Source organism: Sabethes cyaneus, chromosome 3, assembly GCF_943734655.1.
Source record: "Sabethes cyaneus chromosome 3, idSabCyanKW18_F2, whole genome shotgun sequence".
NCBI classification, from domain to species: domain Eukaryota; kingdom Metazoa; phylum Arthropoda; class Insecta; order Diptera; family Culicidae; genus Sabethes; species Sabethes cyaneus.
The window spans coordinates 48,463,590-48,483,657 of NC_071355.1; the positions used below are offsets into that span (position 1 = coordinate 48,463,590).

Consider the following 20,068-nt stretch of genomic DNA (forward strand, 5'->3'; position numbering starts at 1 on the left):
TCCGCATTATAAAAGGGTTAGCAATAAAGTAGCCGCATATTTTGCCAAAATAACATTTAAGTAGCAATTAAGGTGACTTAATTGCTTATTGGCTTGCATGTAAATAGCATTGGTAATGCTTATTGGTTACCTGGGTAGCAATGGCCTACAGAAGTATGGATTGAAACTAATTATTGTGTGAAAAATTTAAATCGTACTGTAAGGTGAATTTAAAAAGAGTGTTTAGAAAAAGGATAAAATTTAAGTCGAATGATGCTTAAACATTAATACTTATTAAAGTAATACAAATGTTCGATATCTGAGTCTGAAATATTTGAGCATTGAATGCCGACCATGAAAGTGTTCGAAGTTTGAATCAAAACCAAACTGCAGTTTTTAGTATTTTTCAATGTGAATTAACATTTTAGCTTTATTTTTAAAATTTTCACACGAAAATAATTTAATTTCCATGTTATCAATGTTATGGGGGTAGAATAAGTGTTCAAAGTTTGAATCAGAACGGCACCTTGGTGACAAACGAATTCATTTTTCATTTAGTGACGTTGTCTCATTTTTAACCAGATTTACACCGTGTAATACCACCAACACAAACATCCCGTTGTGTTTTAATATTGCATTAGCATTAAGTACCACTGTGTAAATTAGTGGAGAATTTAAACCTAAACACAGCGTATATAGACACAGAAAACTACGTAGTGAAACTAATAATGCCAAAACACTTCGTGTAAAAAACCTCAATACGCACATTTTTATGACGATCGGTTCAATAATTTTGATATAGGTATTGTACCATGCAGCAATTTTACGAGTCCTACGCAAATCCGTTTTTTGATAAAAATTATCCTGTGCTTACTAAATACACTGAAACTACGCTTGTCAAGCAAGGAGGGGTGCAGTGGGGAGGCAATAACGGTAACATGTGTGGTAAACGCAGAAAATGACCAAGCTAATAAATTTCGCGTGGGACTCTAAATTGGTGGAAACTCCGCAATACCAATTTTCATTTTTTCCGCCCAGTGACGTAAAAATTGAATATCCGACCATGTAAATTTCCTTTTTTTGGTTCACGAAAAAGAAACCAATCCTCCTTCCCTCCTTGCTACATCTCTGAGACTGGGTAAAACTTATAGCACTAAAACATTCCTCGTGGCGAAAAGCCCCTGTACGCAAATTTTGATGACGATCAATGCAATATTTTTTGAGCGTATAGTTGGCTAACAGACAGACATTGCCATTCAAATAATAGATTTCTATAATAAATATATGTAGCTGACTATTCTATACATTCATTTCAATATTTAACATAGGTGATCATATCACAATTAGAAATCAATACGAGCGAAGCAACTTATTACAAGCGTTTCCCACCACGTCGTTATCGGATCTATTTTGCGTCCCCTTTCAAGATACATGCGAGCGACTCGCATCAGAACACGCGGAACTACTCAAACGTGCTGTAGGGGAAGACGGGGTAAGACGGCCACCCTAAGCGAATAAATCGCTAGCATAAAATGTGTACGAAAATTCACATTTTCTTGTTCCACACATGGAAAAGCATTCATTTATCTACCATTAAAAATTATATAAAGAATTAATTAGTTTATTTTTCCGTGATTTTTCATCAATTTTCGAAACGACTAAAAATTACTCGTTCACAACCAGGCGGGATAAGAAGGACCACCAAAGGGGTAAGACGGACCATGGCGGAGTAAGGCGGATTGTGGCAGATTTGAAGGTTTCTTTGAGTTGTAAACACAATTTCAATATTATTAATTAAGTAAGAACAAGTTCTTCAGGGGTTTTTAGGTACATGCTAAAAGAAGGTATAGTTTAATTTAGACACCTGCTAAAAGAAGGAACTTTACTACTAGTTCAATTTTGAAAATAAGAGTAGACGTTATTTTACTCCACTGGTTTTTATTTACTCTTTTTTTGGCGTTATTTTTGTTGATTTGTCAGCAGGACGTTTACTCTTCGAATACCATTAACTTTAGGTGAAGGTAAAGAAGGCAACGTTAAGTGAATTGGAATCATCGAATTTTGATTCCGTTAGATCCAAATTTACATTGATTGTGTTATTCGAATGGCACTTGTTGGCTTCTTTTGACATGGGAGGCTCTGTGTTAGACAGGATTGTGGTGATTTCACGAATTGACGGACATTTTGTTAAATGCGAACTGTAAATGCGAAATAAATACGTCTTTACGCGACACGATCAATCACAAGACTGAGTTTATTTCTCCTTTCTCCCTATTCACACCAGTATTACTCTCTCAGTGCGGAGAGTACGTGACCCTATCTCTACTGCTTCTAAGTCCTCAACCACAGACAAACAAACAATATTTTTCTCTTATCGCCCCGCTCGATCCCTACAAGGATGATCTCACATTCAGGGATAATTTTTATTACAGGTGTACTCTATTTCGAAAAAGACACTGATAAAGCCTGCAAGTCGTAAACGAAATGCGTATTTGTCAGAATAATAAAATAGTTAGTCAAATTTAACAGGAAAAAGGTTGGTTTTTTCATTCAATGTTTTTAAAATCTATTAACACACTAAACAGAAGAACTTTGGGCAATTATGAGCACTATGACGTATGGCCCTTTTACCCCGTGAAAAATGGCCCGTCTTACCCCTAGTTAACAATTTACATTATTTTGCTTTTATCTCTCAATCCGTACTATTTTATTTACCTTTTCCGCCACACACAGAACAAGAATTGCCCAATTAAAGTCAGTGGTAAGAGAAACAACAAAATACATAGCTTTTTTTGCTGAATAACCTTAAATTTGTTGCTGCTGAAATTATATCGCATGAAGACACTGCGAACGAAAAGTTTGTTTTGATTCTAGTTTTGGCGTTGGATACGGCCGAGTGCCACAGGTTGTCTCGAAAGTGTTTAGATAGTCTAATAAACAAAACATACTGGGGCATTTGTAGAAAATTTAAGGATTTCTTGACGAAATCGATGTGGTCCCTCTTACCCCGCCGGGCCTTCTTACCCCTTGTTCCCCTACTCGAGCACGAAAGTGTAAAAAAGTCTCCTGCCCTTTAGACAGCCTGTAGCTCATTCGTTGTACGTCTCCCGCACATTAGGCATATAGTCTCCGGCTCCGTCTCTCTTTCTCTTTGCCAAATCGGAGACAAACTCGTTCGCTTGCGAGTAGCACCGATTTTTTCGCACTGCACCGAGTAATTCGACGATCCCTGCTTGACTCAACTACTCGATTCGACTATTCGAATCGGCTGCCCGGCTCAACTGCCCTACCCGATCGCTCGATTCAACTGCTCGAATAGACTACTCGATTTGATTGCTCGATTCAACTGCTCGACTAGACTACTCGATTTGATTGCTCGACTCAACTGACAGCTTGATTCAACAGCTCGACTTAGCTGCTCGACTTAACTGCTTGACTTAACTGCTCAACTTAACCGCTCGACTTAGCCACTCAACCCGACTGCTTTGACTCAACTGTTTGATTCGACAGCTCGACTTAATTACTCGATTCAACTGTTCGACTGGACTGCTCGACTGGACTGCTCGACTAGATTACTCGATTCAACTGGGCGACTAGACTACTTGATTCAGCTTCTCGACTGAACTACTCGACTTAACTGCTCGATTAAACTGCTCGAATTGACTGCTCGGCTCAACTGCCCAACTCGACAGATCGACTTAACTACTTGGCTGGACTGTTTGACTGAACAGCTTGATTCAACTGCTCGACTGGACTACTCGACTCGACTGCTCGCCTCAGCTGCTCAACTGGACTACTCGACTCAACTGCTCGAATAAACTGTTCGACTGGACTACTCGACTCAACTGTTCGACTGGACTACTCGACTCAACTGCTCGACTCAGCCGCTCGACTCGACTGCTCGAATGAACTGCTCGACTCAATTGTACACGAATGAACTGCTCGACTCAACTGTTCGACTTGACCCGACTGTTTCACTAAACCATTCGATTCGACTGCTCGACTCAAGTGCTCGACTAGACTACTTGATTCATCTGCTCGACTGGACTACTCGACTTAACTGCTTAGCTGAACTGTTCGACTGAACTGTTCGATTCGACTGCTCGACTCAACCACTTGAATGGACAGATCGACTTGACTGCTTGACTGAACAGCTCCATTTAACTGCTCGAGTGGACTACTCGATTCGACTGCTTTACACATTTGCTTGACTTACTACTCGACCCGACTGCTTGACTTAAACTTGAACTGCAGGATTGAACTGCTCGACTGGACTATTCGATTCGACTGCTCGACTGGACTATTCGATTCGACTACTCCACTGACTATTCGATTCGACTACTCCACTGGACTGCTTGATTGGACAGCATGATTTATCTGCTCGACTAGACTGCTCGACTCAACTGTTCGATTCGACGCTCGACTCAACTGCTCGATTCAACTGCTTGATTCATCTGCTCGGATGGACTACTCGACTCAACTGCTCGACGCAACTGCTCGAATGAACTGCTTGACTCAACTACTCGATTGGACTATTCGAATCGGCTGCCCGACTCAACTGCTCTACTCGATTGCTCGATTCAACTGCTCGACTAAACTACTCGATTTGATTGCTCGACTCAACTGACAGCTTGATTCAACAGCTCGACTTAGCCACTCAATACGACTGCTCGACTCAACTGCTTGACTTAACTGTTTGATTCGACAGCTAGACTTAATTGCTCGATTCAACTGTTCGACTGGACTACTCGACTGAACCGCTTGACCCAACTACTCGACTCGACTGCTCGACTTAGCTGCTCAACTGGACTACTCGAATAAACCGTTCGACTGGACTACTCGACTCAGCCGCTCAACTCAACTGTTCGACCTGACTGCACACGAATGAACTGCTCTACTCAACTGTTCGACTTAACCGCTTGACCCGACTGCTTGACTAAACCATTCGATTCGACTGCACAACTCAAGTGCTCGACTAGACTACTTGATTCATCTGCTCGACTGGACTACTCGACTTAAATGGTCGTTTAAACTGCTTGACTGGACTGCTCGATTTAACTGCTAGACTCAACCACTCGATTCAACTGGTCAATTCAACTGCTCGACCCAGCTGCTCGACCGGACTGCTTGACTGAACAGCTTGATACAACTGCTGGATTTGACTGCTCGATTTGACTGTTCGACTCGACTGCTCAACCCAACTGCTTGACTCGATTGCTTGGTTCGACTGCTCGACTCGCCTGCTCAACTCGATTGCTAGTTGGGATGTCATATGGTCGGTGTTAAATCAGACCGGACCAAGTCGCAAAATTTTAAAAAATTAGTTAATGATAGATCACGAATTTTCTAAGTAACGTTTTACTCTAATCAGACTACATAAATGTTGCAAACAGCCAGAAGTTTTTATTCAGTTAAATAAAATCCAATACGACCATAAAAACTATTTGTTTCAGTTTCCGGCTATGACTCTTGAACATCTTAGAGCCATACACTGAAATCGCTTTTTACGTGAAGGATACGTCCCGCGTAAAAAAAACCGCGTAAATTCCGAAATTCGCGTGGAAAAATACGCGTAAATTCCAAAAACCGCGTAAATTCCGAAATTCGAGAGGGAAAAAAACGCATAAATTCCGAAAATCGCGTAATAAAAAAACCGCGTAAATTCCGAGAATCGTGTAAAAACCGCGTAAATTCCGAAAATCACGTAAAAAAGCGTTAATTCCGAAATTCCTGTAAAAAACCGCGTAAATTCCGAAAATCGCGAAAAAAACCGCGTAAATTCCGAAATTCGCGTGAAAAAACTGCGTAAATTCCGAAAATCGCGTTAAAAACCGCGTAAGTTCCGAAATTCGCGTAAAAAAAACCGCGTAAATTCCGAAATTCGCGTAAAAAAACCGCGTAAATTCCAAAATTCGTGTAAAAAAACAATATTTCGCGTAAAAAAATCTTTGTGGGTTTGAACACTACGCGTAAAAATAGACGTTTTGAGCACATCCGCGTAAATTCCGAAAATCGCGTAATAAAAAACCGCGTGAATTCCGAAATTCGCGTAAAATAAAACCGTGTAAAAAGCGACTTCAGTGTATTATGAAATATAAGAACTCAAAGAACTAATACAAAGATTAAACATCTTGACAAACACTGACCAAGGGAATGTATCCACGGTTTTCGGAACAGAGATTTATATTTTCCGGATCGTAAGATTCGGGCTTAACTAGTACTAATATAACCCATTATCCAGATGAATGGAGTTGCTTTGAGTTGGCCTGAAAATTATTGCAAATTTGCGACAATTGATGGAATCATCTATTGCAATGATATACTCTCTGCATAGGTCATATGTTAAGTTAGCAAACATGTGGATGTGATTATGGTAATGCTCAAGCAATCCCGGGAGATCGTGCATATATAGCGAAAAAGGTAACGGGCCAAGTACAGATCCGTGTGGGACGTCGAAAGTAATCACTATATTCGAACTGTCAAATTTAATTTATTATCATTTCCAATATTTATCTGGTGGTTTTGATGAATGATATTTACCCTTCCCATCATAGAGCAGAAATGCAAAATACTGCTGACAACTTTTATTTTTTTTTATCTTTTTGGTTGTGAATAAACAAATCCACTTAATTTTTGGCACTTTGTCCAGCAGTGAACCACAGTCCATAGTGAGGGCGTTTTATGTCGATCGAAATAAATGGTAGTCAGATGTCGGTGCCAAGTCCGCTCCGTTAAGTATTGCCATCAAGGTTCACGGTTGATCTGGCTTCGGCTACGATTTCTTTCCTTGTGCTTCAGGTTGTCGTAACGGATTTATTTTTCGTCGCCAGCAACAGTTTAACTGTTTAACAAAAAAAGAACGACTTTTTCTTGTGGCATTCTAAATGCATGTCAGACATGTGGAATCGCTTTCTCGACTTCATTTGGTTTCAGTTTGTGTGGCACTCATTTTTCCCATCGCTTGGATGTATCCCAACGTTTTCAAACGGTTGCAAATGGTTGCCTGTATTATGGCTAGTACTTATCTTTCATTTGGCATGCATTTTCACTAAAGAGGTTCTCCATTTTTTGCTTTTCAAAGTTTTTTCTCCTAACCAAAGTGTTCTTTGTCCTTGGCGTTGAAATCATGTTTTGGATAGTGCCATTGAAGCATAAGTTTCCGACAGCGAACAGTGACCTTCAGTGAGATTTTTTTTGGCAAACAGATATCCAACAAATGTTTTAAGCCATTTTTTCTAATTTTCCATGTAGGTAGTGAAAAACTTATGCACTTTTAGACTCAGATTCTGTGACTTATCATACTTGATTTTTTGTTTTAGTTTTTAGAATCCATAAAGCTTATTTATCAACAAAACTTACCTCGTTGCCTGCTGGGTGTTCTTCTTATCCTTCATCGTACCGTCCCTCGTATTGGAATTCGTTGATAGCGTCGAATCGTTTCGGTTGAGCGTTAAGGCTTGCTGCACCCCGCACCTTACAAGCGACAGGGGTTTCAGCGTCACACTGGAAGGTAGAATGATGAAAAACAATTTTACCATCTTGAAGATAAATTGTAACTTTACAACAAACAGGGACCCACAAAGCTAGTCCAAATGTAACCGCTTACCTTGCTTCCTTCCTGGGCGAACCATTCCTACTCCTAAGCGTAGCGTTTTTATTTACAATTACCGTGGCAGCCACATTGGGGCTGCCGGGTGGGGTTGCGTTCGCCGCCAGTACATCCCCTATACTGGAGGCCGCGTAGCCCGAATCGTGATTTCCGTTCGGATCGGAGGGAATCTGCGTTGTCGTGATCTGCGCTACCACGCTGTCGATGGATGGTGGATGGAATTGATGGAAAGGTAAAATAATCACAGATAACACGGTTAGAGTTAGAGTATTGAGTATTGTCAGTACAGAGTCTATTGGGGGTATCCAATCAAGAGGGAATAACAAAATTGTATTTCGAAATGTCAATTGGCAACGTCATTGTAGGTGAAATTAATTTCATTCTGCTACAAAAGCAATACCTGAGATGATTGCTAACGAAAGTTATCATAATCGGAAAGTAGCAAATTGTTTGATGTTTGTAACTCGAGCCAATATAGCATATTTATTACCTCCTGAACGGATTCCCCGTGATGAAAGTTTGAATATCAAAGAAAAAACAATCAAAAATATTTGCATGCCAATATTCGAACCCTTTGCTCGCTGTTTTTTATAGATGATAGAAAGTGACTGAGTGCAACTTATAATGCTGTGAAGTGAGACTCAATCAGCTAGACTACACATGCTAGCACACAGAAAAAGAAAATACGTAAGTTATGAGAAAATTCAAACGCCCCTAACTACTAAGTAAGAAAACATAGACAGTATAAAAATTAAACAAAAAATAGATGTGTTCGTTATCACACTAATCTTCAGGAAAATTTGCAAAATATTCAAATCAAAAAAATGTTCATAAGAATGTGAGTGGATTAAATTCAAGACCAAAAATCAACAAAAACGCAAGCAGTAAATTAAAGCAGCACTCTAGTTTTATTTATGATTAAAGCACATGCACAAAAACCACATCCAAACAGACATTCACACACGCACAAACTTGCTTGCAAACAGATGTGCAATCAGAATTAGGGAACACATGAAAAACAGAACAAAACAAAAAAAAAGAGAAAACCAAAATCACACTCGGAATGACTCATACTTTCCAGCTTCTTCCACGACCGTGGCCAACATAAACTCTGTTGATTTATCATTCACAATCACATGACAGTCATCAATGTCAGGGGACCTGTGAAAGCGATCGGGGAGAAATGAATTATCATTCGTTTGGCTTTGGCGGCTGCTGCTGGTGGATGAAAAGCGAGCAACACGGATATGAAGCGATGCGATGGTTGGAGTTCATATGCAGGGAAGGTGCTATGGGTGATATCGAATGAACGACAACGATTTTTTGGTGTCCTTAAAAACAACATCGACTAGTTAGTAGCTGAGTACAGCTGTTGCATATTTTGTGTTAAGTGATTTTTTTGCACCATTTTAGACACCTGTCGCTAAGCAAGCCTACAGTAATTGATATTTATTGCCGAACAAAATTAGCTGACTTTGCATGAAACTCTGCGAGAGATTGATGATAAAATGACAGGCTCAGGCGGGTGGTGACAAAACCAAGGAAGGCAAAAAAAAACTCTGTGTGTATGGTCATCAGTCATGCAAACATTGGCACTCGGCTGTGAGTCGGTACCCCAGGCGTACAACATAAACATGATAGGACGAGACTGGCTTCGATGGACCACGAACAACTCGGTTGATAGTTGCTGGATGCTGGGTCGAGTCCGGCCCACCGAAAACTTACCCGGCATTGTCGTCGTCTTCCTCGTTGGAACCGGACGCCGTATTCGTTGGCGGTTCGTCGGGCAGGATTTTGCACGAACCGCTCTTGGTGCTGCCGTCCATCTGCGTTTCGGCTGCGATCTTCGTTTGAGCAATGTTCTCCATCAAGCTACCGCCAGCGGTGATTTCCGATATGTGGGGCTTGCGAGCGGCGCGCTGCTTTTTCGCTCGCGTTCGGAGAGCCTGCAAAAATTTAGCGTATGATTAGAGATTCGTATTCAACAGTGAACACAGATTATAAAATTTATTTAAACATCTTGGGTTCAGTAATTCAATTAGAATAATTTGTTTTATCCACCGTAAATAGTCAATTTCTAGTACTTCGTTTATTTGATATATTGAAATTTAAATTATATTAATTTCTTTACTCTTTAAACATTACAGAAACATAGCATTCAATGCTTACGCCGCACACGCAGGCGTAAAAGAAACAGCCGCCGGTGCTGTGTGCAGACAGTCTGCTACCCACACACTCGCGCACGCACATCGTCACATCGTCTTCCTGCATAGCTTAGTCCCGATTCAAAAAAACTCGTGAGGAATAATCAGCTGCCCGTGAGGCTGGTGGCGCTCTAGGATATAAATTTTGCATTACTTTTTCTTTTCTTCTTCATCTTCGCCATCGATTCTATTCACGGGCGGGAGTGTGAGAATGAGTACGCCTGTGTGAGAAAATTAGACCACACGAGTGTGGGCTTCGCAACACTGATCGAGATCAGCTCTGGTGAATTATACGTAAACACAGTGTTCTGGATAAACTAACGCGACTGATCAGAACTACATTGCATCGAATGATGTGTTTCGTGCCCATCTCGGGGACACTCTCGCGTTCCTTCGAGACGCGGCGAGGTTTGACATTGCTCGTAAGATGGTGATTCGACGAGCGGATATCGAAAGGAGATGCACGATTTCAACCAAGGGTAGCCACTTCCTACGTTTCGCAGACTTTGAAACCAAAGCCTGGAACTTTTCGATGGCAGAGGAAATTTACACCAGACTGAAAGCGGAGTCTATGAGAATTGGACTAAAAACAAACGGCTCGAATGGCAAATACATAAAAGGAATAGGCTTTAAGGAACATATTGAATGCCAAAGATGGCCGGGTACCAGTGCGATGGGTTCAGACCTTGCTTGGGTATCAAAAAAATTAAATTTGCGAGGTTGGGTCGGGTACGGCTCGGGTTCGGGTATTTAAATTTTCATACACGACCATCTCTACAGGATTCGCTGTAAGGAAGCTGGAAGACAGTGCTACAAAAACAGTTTCCTTCAACAGGAACAGAGGGGCTCAGCGTGCAAGATGGTTCGACCAGGTCGAATGTGATTGCGACTTCTGAGATGACTGGAAAATTGGCGGCGAGTGGTCCGAGATCGAATTAAATGAAGACCATTGCTAGAAACAGGCTTCTTTGAACCTCTACCTATAATGTATTCGGTCTTCGACGCATTTATTTTTAGCCTAATCCTCCTAGGCTCTATTATAAGTGTGGTGTAGTGGATCTCTGCCGCCGCAACGTTGCTGTCTATAATATAAAATCTGCGAAGCACCAGTCGAAACTGCTATGTTTTGGTGCGCAATTCTCTCACGTTCTGATAGTAAACCGAAAAGAGACAATCAGTGGGCTTGTCCTTTGTTGGGGTAACAAGTTATGAACTCTATTTTGATTAAAGCAGACGTTTGACCGGAAAAAGTCAATAACAGTAAAACGGAAAGTTATGAACGTAAATCATTACTTGTAAGCCAAGTAACAATTCTATTGCCGCTTAGTTTTATTTAACTTTTATAAAGATTTTATTGGAGTATTAACCATTACCGCTGGTTTTACCATGGTGTTGCGCAATATTCAGAAGATACAAGTCAAAAGCTTTTTATAGCTCACTATAAAACAATAAAAAACTGTTTATTAAGCAAATTTATTGCGGTTGCTTTTATTATCACGATAAAACCAGATAATTGAGACACACTTCTTATAAATTTACTATAAGTGGGGCGTGGCAATACAATATGGCGCATTAACCAAACTTGCGATTGCTAATCAACAGCAACAAAAACATTTATTATGTGAGGTCATACTGCCGCTTTCTAGCATTTTTTGGTCGTCAAAAAACAATTCTTCAAAGCAAACTGTGATTTTCCGAAAGGAAGTTAATCTGTTTTCTTATTGGAATCCAACTAGAATGATTTTGCTAGACACTAAGGTTGGCAGATCTAGTAGGGTATGTTGCTGCTTCGTCGTAATTGCCTATTCTCGTCCTATCCAATACAAATTATTAAAAATATCAGCGATTTTTATGACACACAATGCAAAATTAGTTATTCCTTAATATTTTAGTTTGTTGACTATCATACGCGATCAGTCAAAGTGAGTTAATCGTTTCAATTTTCGTCATTCATAAAATGAAAATAACTCACGCAACGCATTGTCGTTATTCTGCAGCCGGGAAAACTTGCATGACCTGCAGAAATTTTGCAGAATAACATTTGGCATGCCGTCCTACACAAATACATGCGCGCTACCCAAGTAACCATAAGCATTAATCTAAAACCGTATATTAGAAATAATTCTGCATCCCAAGTGCCAAACTTTTGTATATTAGTAATCTTAATGCTTATAAAACGTATATTAACATTGTTGATGCATAGAAGCATTAACGTAAATCAGCATTAAAGAAAACAATATATTCGCATATAACGTAACAATATAATGCATTTAGTCAATTGCATTAAAACGAGCCGTAAGTGTTGATGAACGGCTTGTACTTGACTTCTTATTTTGCTATTCTGCGGCCACTATTTGTGCCCTCTTCCATCTGACGGTTGCCGTCTTTTTCTACCCTATTGGTAATGCAGGATAAGTAGCTATGATATGAGAGGGAATATCACCAAGATTTAAATACGACTAATTTCACCTCACTCAATCACATCCGCTGTGGTTTAGATAGCGAAGGTACAAGGAAACGAATGAGGTTGCATGACTAACTCCCGGTTCGAGCCCTGTCTAGGTGGTAAGATTATTCAGCGTTTCCAAAAATGGTTCTGTTTATCCTGCTCCCCTTGAGATGCAGCAAAAAAAATCGCTTGCTTTTTTAGTTTTTTAAATCCCGACCGAATCTATTTTTATTTACCATAACAAGCAAACGATATGCCATCGATACTTTTTTGATACGTCGATAATGTAGACAAAATGACGTTTCGTTTAAGCCTCAAACAAACACTGATAATGCTTATTGGATGCTTGTGGCGTAGTATTTTAATAACCCGCTATTTCGCCTTTTTAGCATTATGTGAGTTCTACAGAAGTATATAAAGAAGAATATGCTTTTAATCATAGTTCTGTATGCTTATACAATGTTGTCCAAGGACTAGTGTTTAGTGCTTACTGGTTACTTGGGTAGCTTCGTAAACATTATTGTGATTTTTAGTTCGGACGATGAATAATTTTGATGGACGGATTTTAAAACGGTACGACGAATTTAAGATATAAAGTCAGTATCGTAATTTGAATAAAATGCTTTAATAATCGCTTTTTAGTGAATTCAAAGGGCACGGGTCGGAAGGTAAGTGTGTTTGAGTCAAATCAGCAGCAGAACTTTTGGAGTATTCATTAAATCCACCTAAGAAATGGTGAAAATTAGAGTGGCTTTCCTTACTACGACGGGAATTAGAAATAAACCCTAAATTATTTTATTTACACAAAGCTTATGCAACTAGTTTTCAAAAATTGCAAAATTTGGATGGTGCTTTAATTTTAGCCACCTCTCATTCCAATTTGCACGATAAAATTTAATGCGCATATGCTGCAAATCTGCGGAAACTGCTGAAAATTTATTATTTATTTTTTCGGATATTTTATTACGGTCGTTATAATTCAAATTTATCAGGTTGATCTGACAGTAAAACTGTTACTTTTTTGTTCACGACTGTATATTTTCAAGTTGATGAAGCTGTCTGGGTGTTTTAGCTTTTTTCGCAGCAAGCTTTAAGCTTTATAGCTTAGTCGAACAAAACAAAAGCTTCATTAAATTATGGCGATTGCCGTCTAGCAGCGAAAATTATAATCGTTATTATTGCTGCTTTCAGCACAGTGTTGTAAACCTTAAGGCTTGACTCTTCAAGACGTCATAAAGGCCTTTTGTGATTCGATCATTCGATATACTATGCCAGCGGTTCCCAAATGGGGGTTCGCGAACCCCCAGGGGTACGCCAAAATTTTAGTTTGCTTCAGAATAATATAGGGAAATCCGTCAGGGGGTACGCAAACCGAAAAAAGGTTGGGCCATTTGTTGTTTCGGCCATTTGAGTTTCAGCCATTAGTGATTCGGCCATTTGTGTTTCGGGCATTCGTAGGTAGTCCCTTAAAATGGCTGCTTGGGTAAATGCACTATTTGAGAACAGTACCGGGACGAATGATAAACGTAAGTATCATTTGCTCGACCGTACCCTGTCCATATGTTGGTGAGTATGCAACGGGTAGAATCATTTATGGCGAAACTGATAATAATCGTTGTGATGAAAAAAGCTTCATCTACTCTTCCTGATGAGATCGTTATAAAAAATAAGTATCAAGATAGGCAGAAAAGTCTATAGGATCGTCATTCAAAAACTCGACGACCACGACGACTCCAAGTCCAAACCAAACGTGTTTTACGTAATTCTCTCTCTGTCTCGCAATCTCTCTGTCTCTCAATCTCTCTGTCTAATGGTAAAATTAAAACACTGAGGTAAATCGATGTGATATCTACTTGACAATTCTAAATCTCACCACTCACTCCCTAGGCTCAAACGATTGGATAAAGCGTACCGTCAAAGCTTTGCGCACATGTAGGCATTAAACAGACTCTAGGTAACCAACAATATTTCCAATGCAATTTAAATGCAAGCCAATAAGCATTTAAGTTCACTTAAATGCTACTTAAATGCTATTTAAGCAAAATATGCGGCTACTTTACTGCTATCCCTCTTATAGTGCTGACAATGCTTAATTACAGCTAGTTACCGACAAGAAGAATTTAGATAGAATTGTGAATGCGAATTTACAACAGTTATGCAGTCAAAAGGCTGATAAACAGCAACCTGCAGTATAAAACACCAGGGATGCTAATAAACGATCGATTTACTGCTGATACTAATGCTTGTTGGTTACCTGAGTACTCTTATTCTGTAACTCCTGACCCTGTCTCTACGTGACATCAGTCGAGTTACGAGCAACCTTGGTGGAGATCGGGTAACCAACTCGTATACTGACAGGGAAGGAGGACTCTTTCGACCTTCGTAGGTTCTCTAGCGAGACAGGCGGTTGGTCCCGCAGGCCTTGCAAGCCGTCACCATCAAAAACTAATAAGCAATGAATAAGAAATAAACAAATTCGGACTGGTACAATCGGTATGATCTATGAGACGAAAAAGGTTAGCAAACTGAAAACTCGGAATCGATCTCTCACCTTACTAGGAAGCTCTCTGACGTATTGAAGAGCCGCAAGTTTGTCGTCGTAGCGCTGTAGGAGATGTGCTGGAAGAGCTCAGCGATATATACGTTCAGAGAATGGGCGTGAATACGTCAGCTGCCCAACATATGGTCTCAAAATCGAATTCAAGGGTTTCAAGGGTCAGGTCGCCAGGAGTAGAAATAGGTGATTGGAGAGTTCAACACACACCTGCTGACCAATGAAATTGACCTATCGGATTTACCCCCTTCAAGAACATGGCCATTCATAGTACCTTTTTCCAGCACAGACTTCTACTCCTAGTGATGGTTAACATGCTCCTAAAACTCTTCGTCGTGAACAACATTTGGTACTGAAGCTAGCCTTGGTTAAATCTCGCGCGTCTGAAGTAGCCAGACGTCATCGTAAACTAAATACAACCAGTGACTCGAAACTGTGCTGCCGAAAGAGTACGAGCTGGACGGAGTCCCTCTCAAGGAAATACCACCAAAATATTCGTAATGTAGATTTCAGATAATCCCCAAGTAACACACAAAACAAGTTAGAAAATAATATTCGTGGAAATTAGTCGCTTAAGCGTACTATAAACGTACTTTGAAAACATATGTCGTTATTATTAAGGTTTTGAGATGTTTTGGGATAACATGAATTTATTTGACAGCTCATATCTAATGTATAATGTTTGTTTTGTCAACATGTCAACACGAAGTTTTTATTACGTCACCATTACTAAATTTAAACTACTGGAAGAACAAGTTGTAGATTATGCTATAATAACGTTTTAAATTGGTATGAAATAACCTGATACATACTTCTTTCAATTCTTGTTTCATTAGACTTAAGTTTTTTGCGCTTTTCAGGTAATAGAGAAGTTCTGATATATGTAATATCATACTATTCGATAACAAGCTGTGTTGCTTGGGTCGCCGCCACCGCAATGTTTGTTCGATTTAAGCGACGTTTTTCGACGAAAAACGTCGATTAAATCGAACAAACATTCGTAATGTAGCAGAGATCATCATCGGGCACGTCTCACGAAGACAGTGGACCTGGTATGTCGACTGGAATGACTTTGAATGTGAAAAGTGCGGAACTGGAGCAACTGCATCGTTCTTAGAAAACGCGAAATTTCTGCCAGAATCATATGGCAATATTTTCACGAACTATCGTGAAGTGATCAGAAGTGGAAGCAACGGTGACAGAACGATACCCATAAATACGGTAGCCACACGGACGTTTACCATATGATACTTACTTCTTACTTCTAGCAGGATAGAGCCGAGGTGGCTCTTTCTGTTTCAAGAATTTCTCTCCACTGTAAACGATCCTGGGTTACTCGTCATCAATTCGTTGAGCGTCTCGACACAAGCAAGTTGGCGTAAATGAGTGCCTTTATTCCTGGTGCCGGAGGGGTTCTTGAAAAGAACAGATTTCAATACGCAGCCGTCCGGCATCGCGCAACGTAGCTAGCGCACCGTAGTCTCCTGACTTTCGTCAGGTGCAAAATTGGAATCTCTCCAAGTAGTTCCTCCAGCTCGTGGTTCATACGCCTCCGCCACTCTCCGCTATCTGATTGTACTCCACCAAAAATAATCCGCAACACCTATCGTTCAAATGCAAGTGCACGTATGTCTTCCGTAAGCAAAGTTACAGGCTCAAGTCCGCAGAGCACTGCAGGTCTGATTAGCGTTTTATATATTCGTTTGCTTCTTGTGATCGGCGGTTTTCGGCAAAAAATAAATTTAAATTCAAGTGCCAGTCTGTCCGTTCGTTTCGAGCTACTTACTGGCTTTCATTCATTATCTTGGGACACTAAAACATTAAATTTAAATTCAGACTATATATTCTCAGCTTGGTGCGGCCACGTATACTCCTTGATCGGAGCCTGTTGCAGAGGGAAAAGTAGGCTCAACTTCCAGTTTTGATGCGTCGTTGAATCTCATTACTCGTATTATTATCGGCGATGACTAGAGATCCTAAATGTACTAACTCATCAACCACTTCCAGTTCATCGCCGTTAATAGTCACTATCCGTGGGAGGCTAACGTTGCTTTCTCTGAAGCCTCTTCCGGCCATATTATTGATTTTTGATGCATTGATTTGTAACCCTCCCAGTCTCCGTTTTTAGTCTGGCGTAGATGACCTGCGCCATCTTAAGGTTTCTAGTGATGTAGAGGTTGTCTGCGAAGGTTAGGAGTTGGCTACTCTTGCTGATGACGCCGGATCACACCTTTAATAAACGATGTTAAACAACATTCAGGACAATCTAGTGCCTTACCGAAGCGCTCTGCGCGATTTGAAAGGGCTCAAGAGCGCTTCAAGAATGAGAAATATGAATGTAGCACATCACTCACACCAGGGTTGCTTTCATCAGCCGCGTCCGATAGTCCAAAAAACCGTTCTTGTGCATTATCTACCATAGCTTTTCGCGCTTGATTGGATTGTATGCTGCCCTTAAATCCACGAAAATATGAATATGGCACATTGCACTCCAGACATTTCTGGAGGTTTTATCGGAGTGAGAAAATTTGATCCGTAGCACGAGCCACCGTAAAACCCGCCTGATACTGCCCTACTAAATTTCATTCTCTTGGGAATAGACTACGTAATAAATCTGAGGGAGCACCCTATAGGCGGCGTTGATCAGCGTAATAACATAATTATTGTAGCAATCGATCCGATCACCTTTTTTATAGATCGGACAAACCACATGTTCTATTCATTCCTCTGGTAGCTTCACCTTCTTCCAAATCCTAGTAAATATCCAGTGAAGTGCCGTTGCGATCAATTGTTTACCATTATTGTAGAGTTCTCCCGACTCCCGGGGTCACGATCGGGAGGTGGCGCACTGTTATCGTTGGTAGGCATTGCTAGAAAAAAACTCTCTTTCTGTTTTACTGGTTCAACCTGTCGACCACTACGCGCTCGTTTGTGACCAGGTTTTCCTCCTTATCCCTGTACGTATTAGGCTTCGATATTTGTTTATTTGTTAACCATTTTTTCATCTGGCTACTTAGACCTCCATGAAATTCAATTGGATTGGATGGGGAAAAGCTCCTTTGAGCTAGTCTAACATACGCCATTCTCAAAGAGGCATAAAACCCCATCATCTTTTGATCATTATCAGTGTTTACAAATTCTATAAAAGTCATACACTGCTTAATAACTAATCAAATTTCTAGTCGGCGTCATACATATTAATATTGCCTTAAAACTAACACTGGACATGCAAAAATCAAAATGAACATATCATTTATTAAAAATATCACTCATCGCCCTTAAGAGTTCGTTTTGGCCGTATTCAGTACGCTGGAATTGCAGTCTTAGAAAGTCCTATGTTCTTAGGCTTCTAGGCGGAATGTTAATATTGATTTTTCATAGGATGAAAGGCGAAATCGGTTTCCGCTAGTAGCAGCTTTCCAACAAAAGCTGCTCTGAAAATGTCCCTTCTTCTGGCCATCGTATTCATGTCGAGCAAGCGGCAGCGATCAATGTACGGCGGTAACTCCACTGGGTTCTGCCAAGACAAACGTCTTAGGGCATAGCGCAGGAACCTTGATTGAACTGCCTCGATTCTGTTTGACCAAGAAGCCGCGTATGGGCTCCATATAATAGCTGAAGATTCCAGTAGAGAACGAACAAGGCAGAAATACAATGCTCGTAAGCAGTATGGATCATTAAAATCTTTGGCAACTCTTACGTTAAATCCCAAATTTCTGTTCGCCTGTGCTATAATATGCAAGTAATGATTTCTAAAAGACATTTGTGCATCCAATAGTACCCCAAAATCCTTTATTTCTGTTACTCTGTTGAGTTGTTCTTCAGAAAGAGTATAATTCCAAAGAATAGGGTTTTTCCTACGTGAAAAATAGATCATAGAGCATTTAGATACACTCAAGACCAGGAGGTTTCGGGAACACCAGTCATGAAAATTATTCAGATGCCGCTGTAGTTCAATGCAATCTGCTGTCGAACGTGCGATAAGAAAGAGCTTGAGGTAGTCGGCATAGATAAGAAATCGGCCTGACGTCCTTGAAGAATAATGAAAAAAGTAATGGCCCCAGGTTACTCCCTTGAGGTACACCCGAGCAGTTTGTGAAACATTGCGATTCATGACTTCCTGTTTTTACAGAAAGAGTTCGACCCGCAAGATATGATTTAAACCATTCTACCATATTGGGCGACACCCCAATGCGTTCAATTTTTGCAAATAAGATAGAGTGATCAACGCGATCAAATGCCGCCAAAATATCAGTATACACGGTGTCGACTTGGGCTCCTCCTTCCATACCCTTAATGCAATGGGAAGTAAACTAAGTTTGTTGTCCGTCGAAATGTAGGTTTTTGCCTCCCGTAATATGATGCCACCAACTAATATTTTAAGCAGCTTGGTGCCTGCGCAGAGGGATGTAATTCCACGATAGTTTGCCAAGTTTTGTTTATCGCCTTTTTTAAAGATGGGGAACATGATAGGTTTTTTTTCCAACGCGATCGCCTGAGATAGCGACTGATTGAAGATTAACTCTAGTGGAACACATAAGGCAGTTGCACATTTTTTCAACACAATCGAGGGGATTCCGTCTGGTCCTAGTGATGTTGAGGACTTCAACTTCTTCAGTGCATTAAGAATGTCTTCGTCCAAAAAACTGATATTTGCGATGTTAAACACGTCGTTTGGTACGTCGCGGATGGCATGCTCGGTTTGAGTGAGATTAGGTATCACTGTTGAGAATACACTCGAGAAGTGCTTAGCAAATAGGTTGCAGGTAGCACTTGATGTACTTAAAGCTTCGTCTGCTAGAAACATGCTGCAGGAAAGCCCATTTTGTTTACATTTCTCATGTATAAAACACCAGAAGCTTCGGGTTTCGCGTTAGATTAGATTGAGTACGCAATGTGTATCTGGAGTACAGAAGTCGATTGTAAGTTCTGTGATTATTACTGGCAAGAACGAATTCCCGCTTTGTTACAGGATCGTCGATTAATCAACGATATACGACGTCGATGATGCGAAGTGCTGTTGCTCTCCGTCGCTTCAGTTCAGTATCCTTCGATATGTATCCTTTACGAGATTACTAGCACGATCTTTGTTCTCCTTCTGGCTTTTTTTCCTCCTCTGGATTGTGGCCAACTCATTGCGCGCAGGTCGATTTTTGGTCAAATTTTCTCTCATGGCAATGGTTGGATAGTTTTTCCTAGCTCTTATTTCCTCTTCATCGCTTGTTAGCGTTCCCCGTCATACCAATCATTTTATGCCCTCGAGGTTTCTTCAC

General features: G+C 40.4%; 1 protein-coding gene across 1 annotated transcript in view; it reads right to left on the bottom strand.

Moving 5' to 3' along the window:
• Positions 1–20,068, bottom strand: part of LOC128744381 (dopamine D2-like receptor) — a gene marked incomplete at its 5' end in the record, with an annotated part of 94,767 nt that overhangs the window by 37,919 nt on the left and 36,780 nt on the right. Inside the window, 4 exons of the mRNA XM_053841360.1 lie at positions 7,339–7,482; positions 7,586–7,786; positions 8,663–8,749; positions 9,314–9,534. Of these exons, the coding sequence (XP_053697335.1) occupies positions 7,339–7,482; positions 7,586–7,786; positions 8,663–8,749; positions 9,314–9,534 (653 nt within the window). The remainder of the gene's footprint in view (positions 1–7,338; positions 7,483–7,585; positions 7,787–8,662; positions 8,750–9,313; positions 9,535–20,068) is intronic.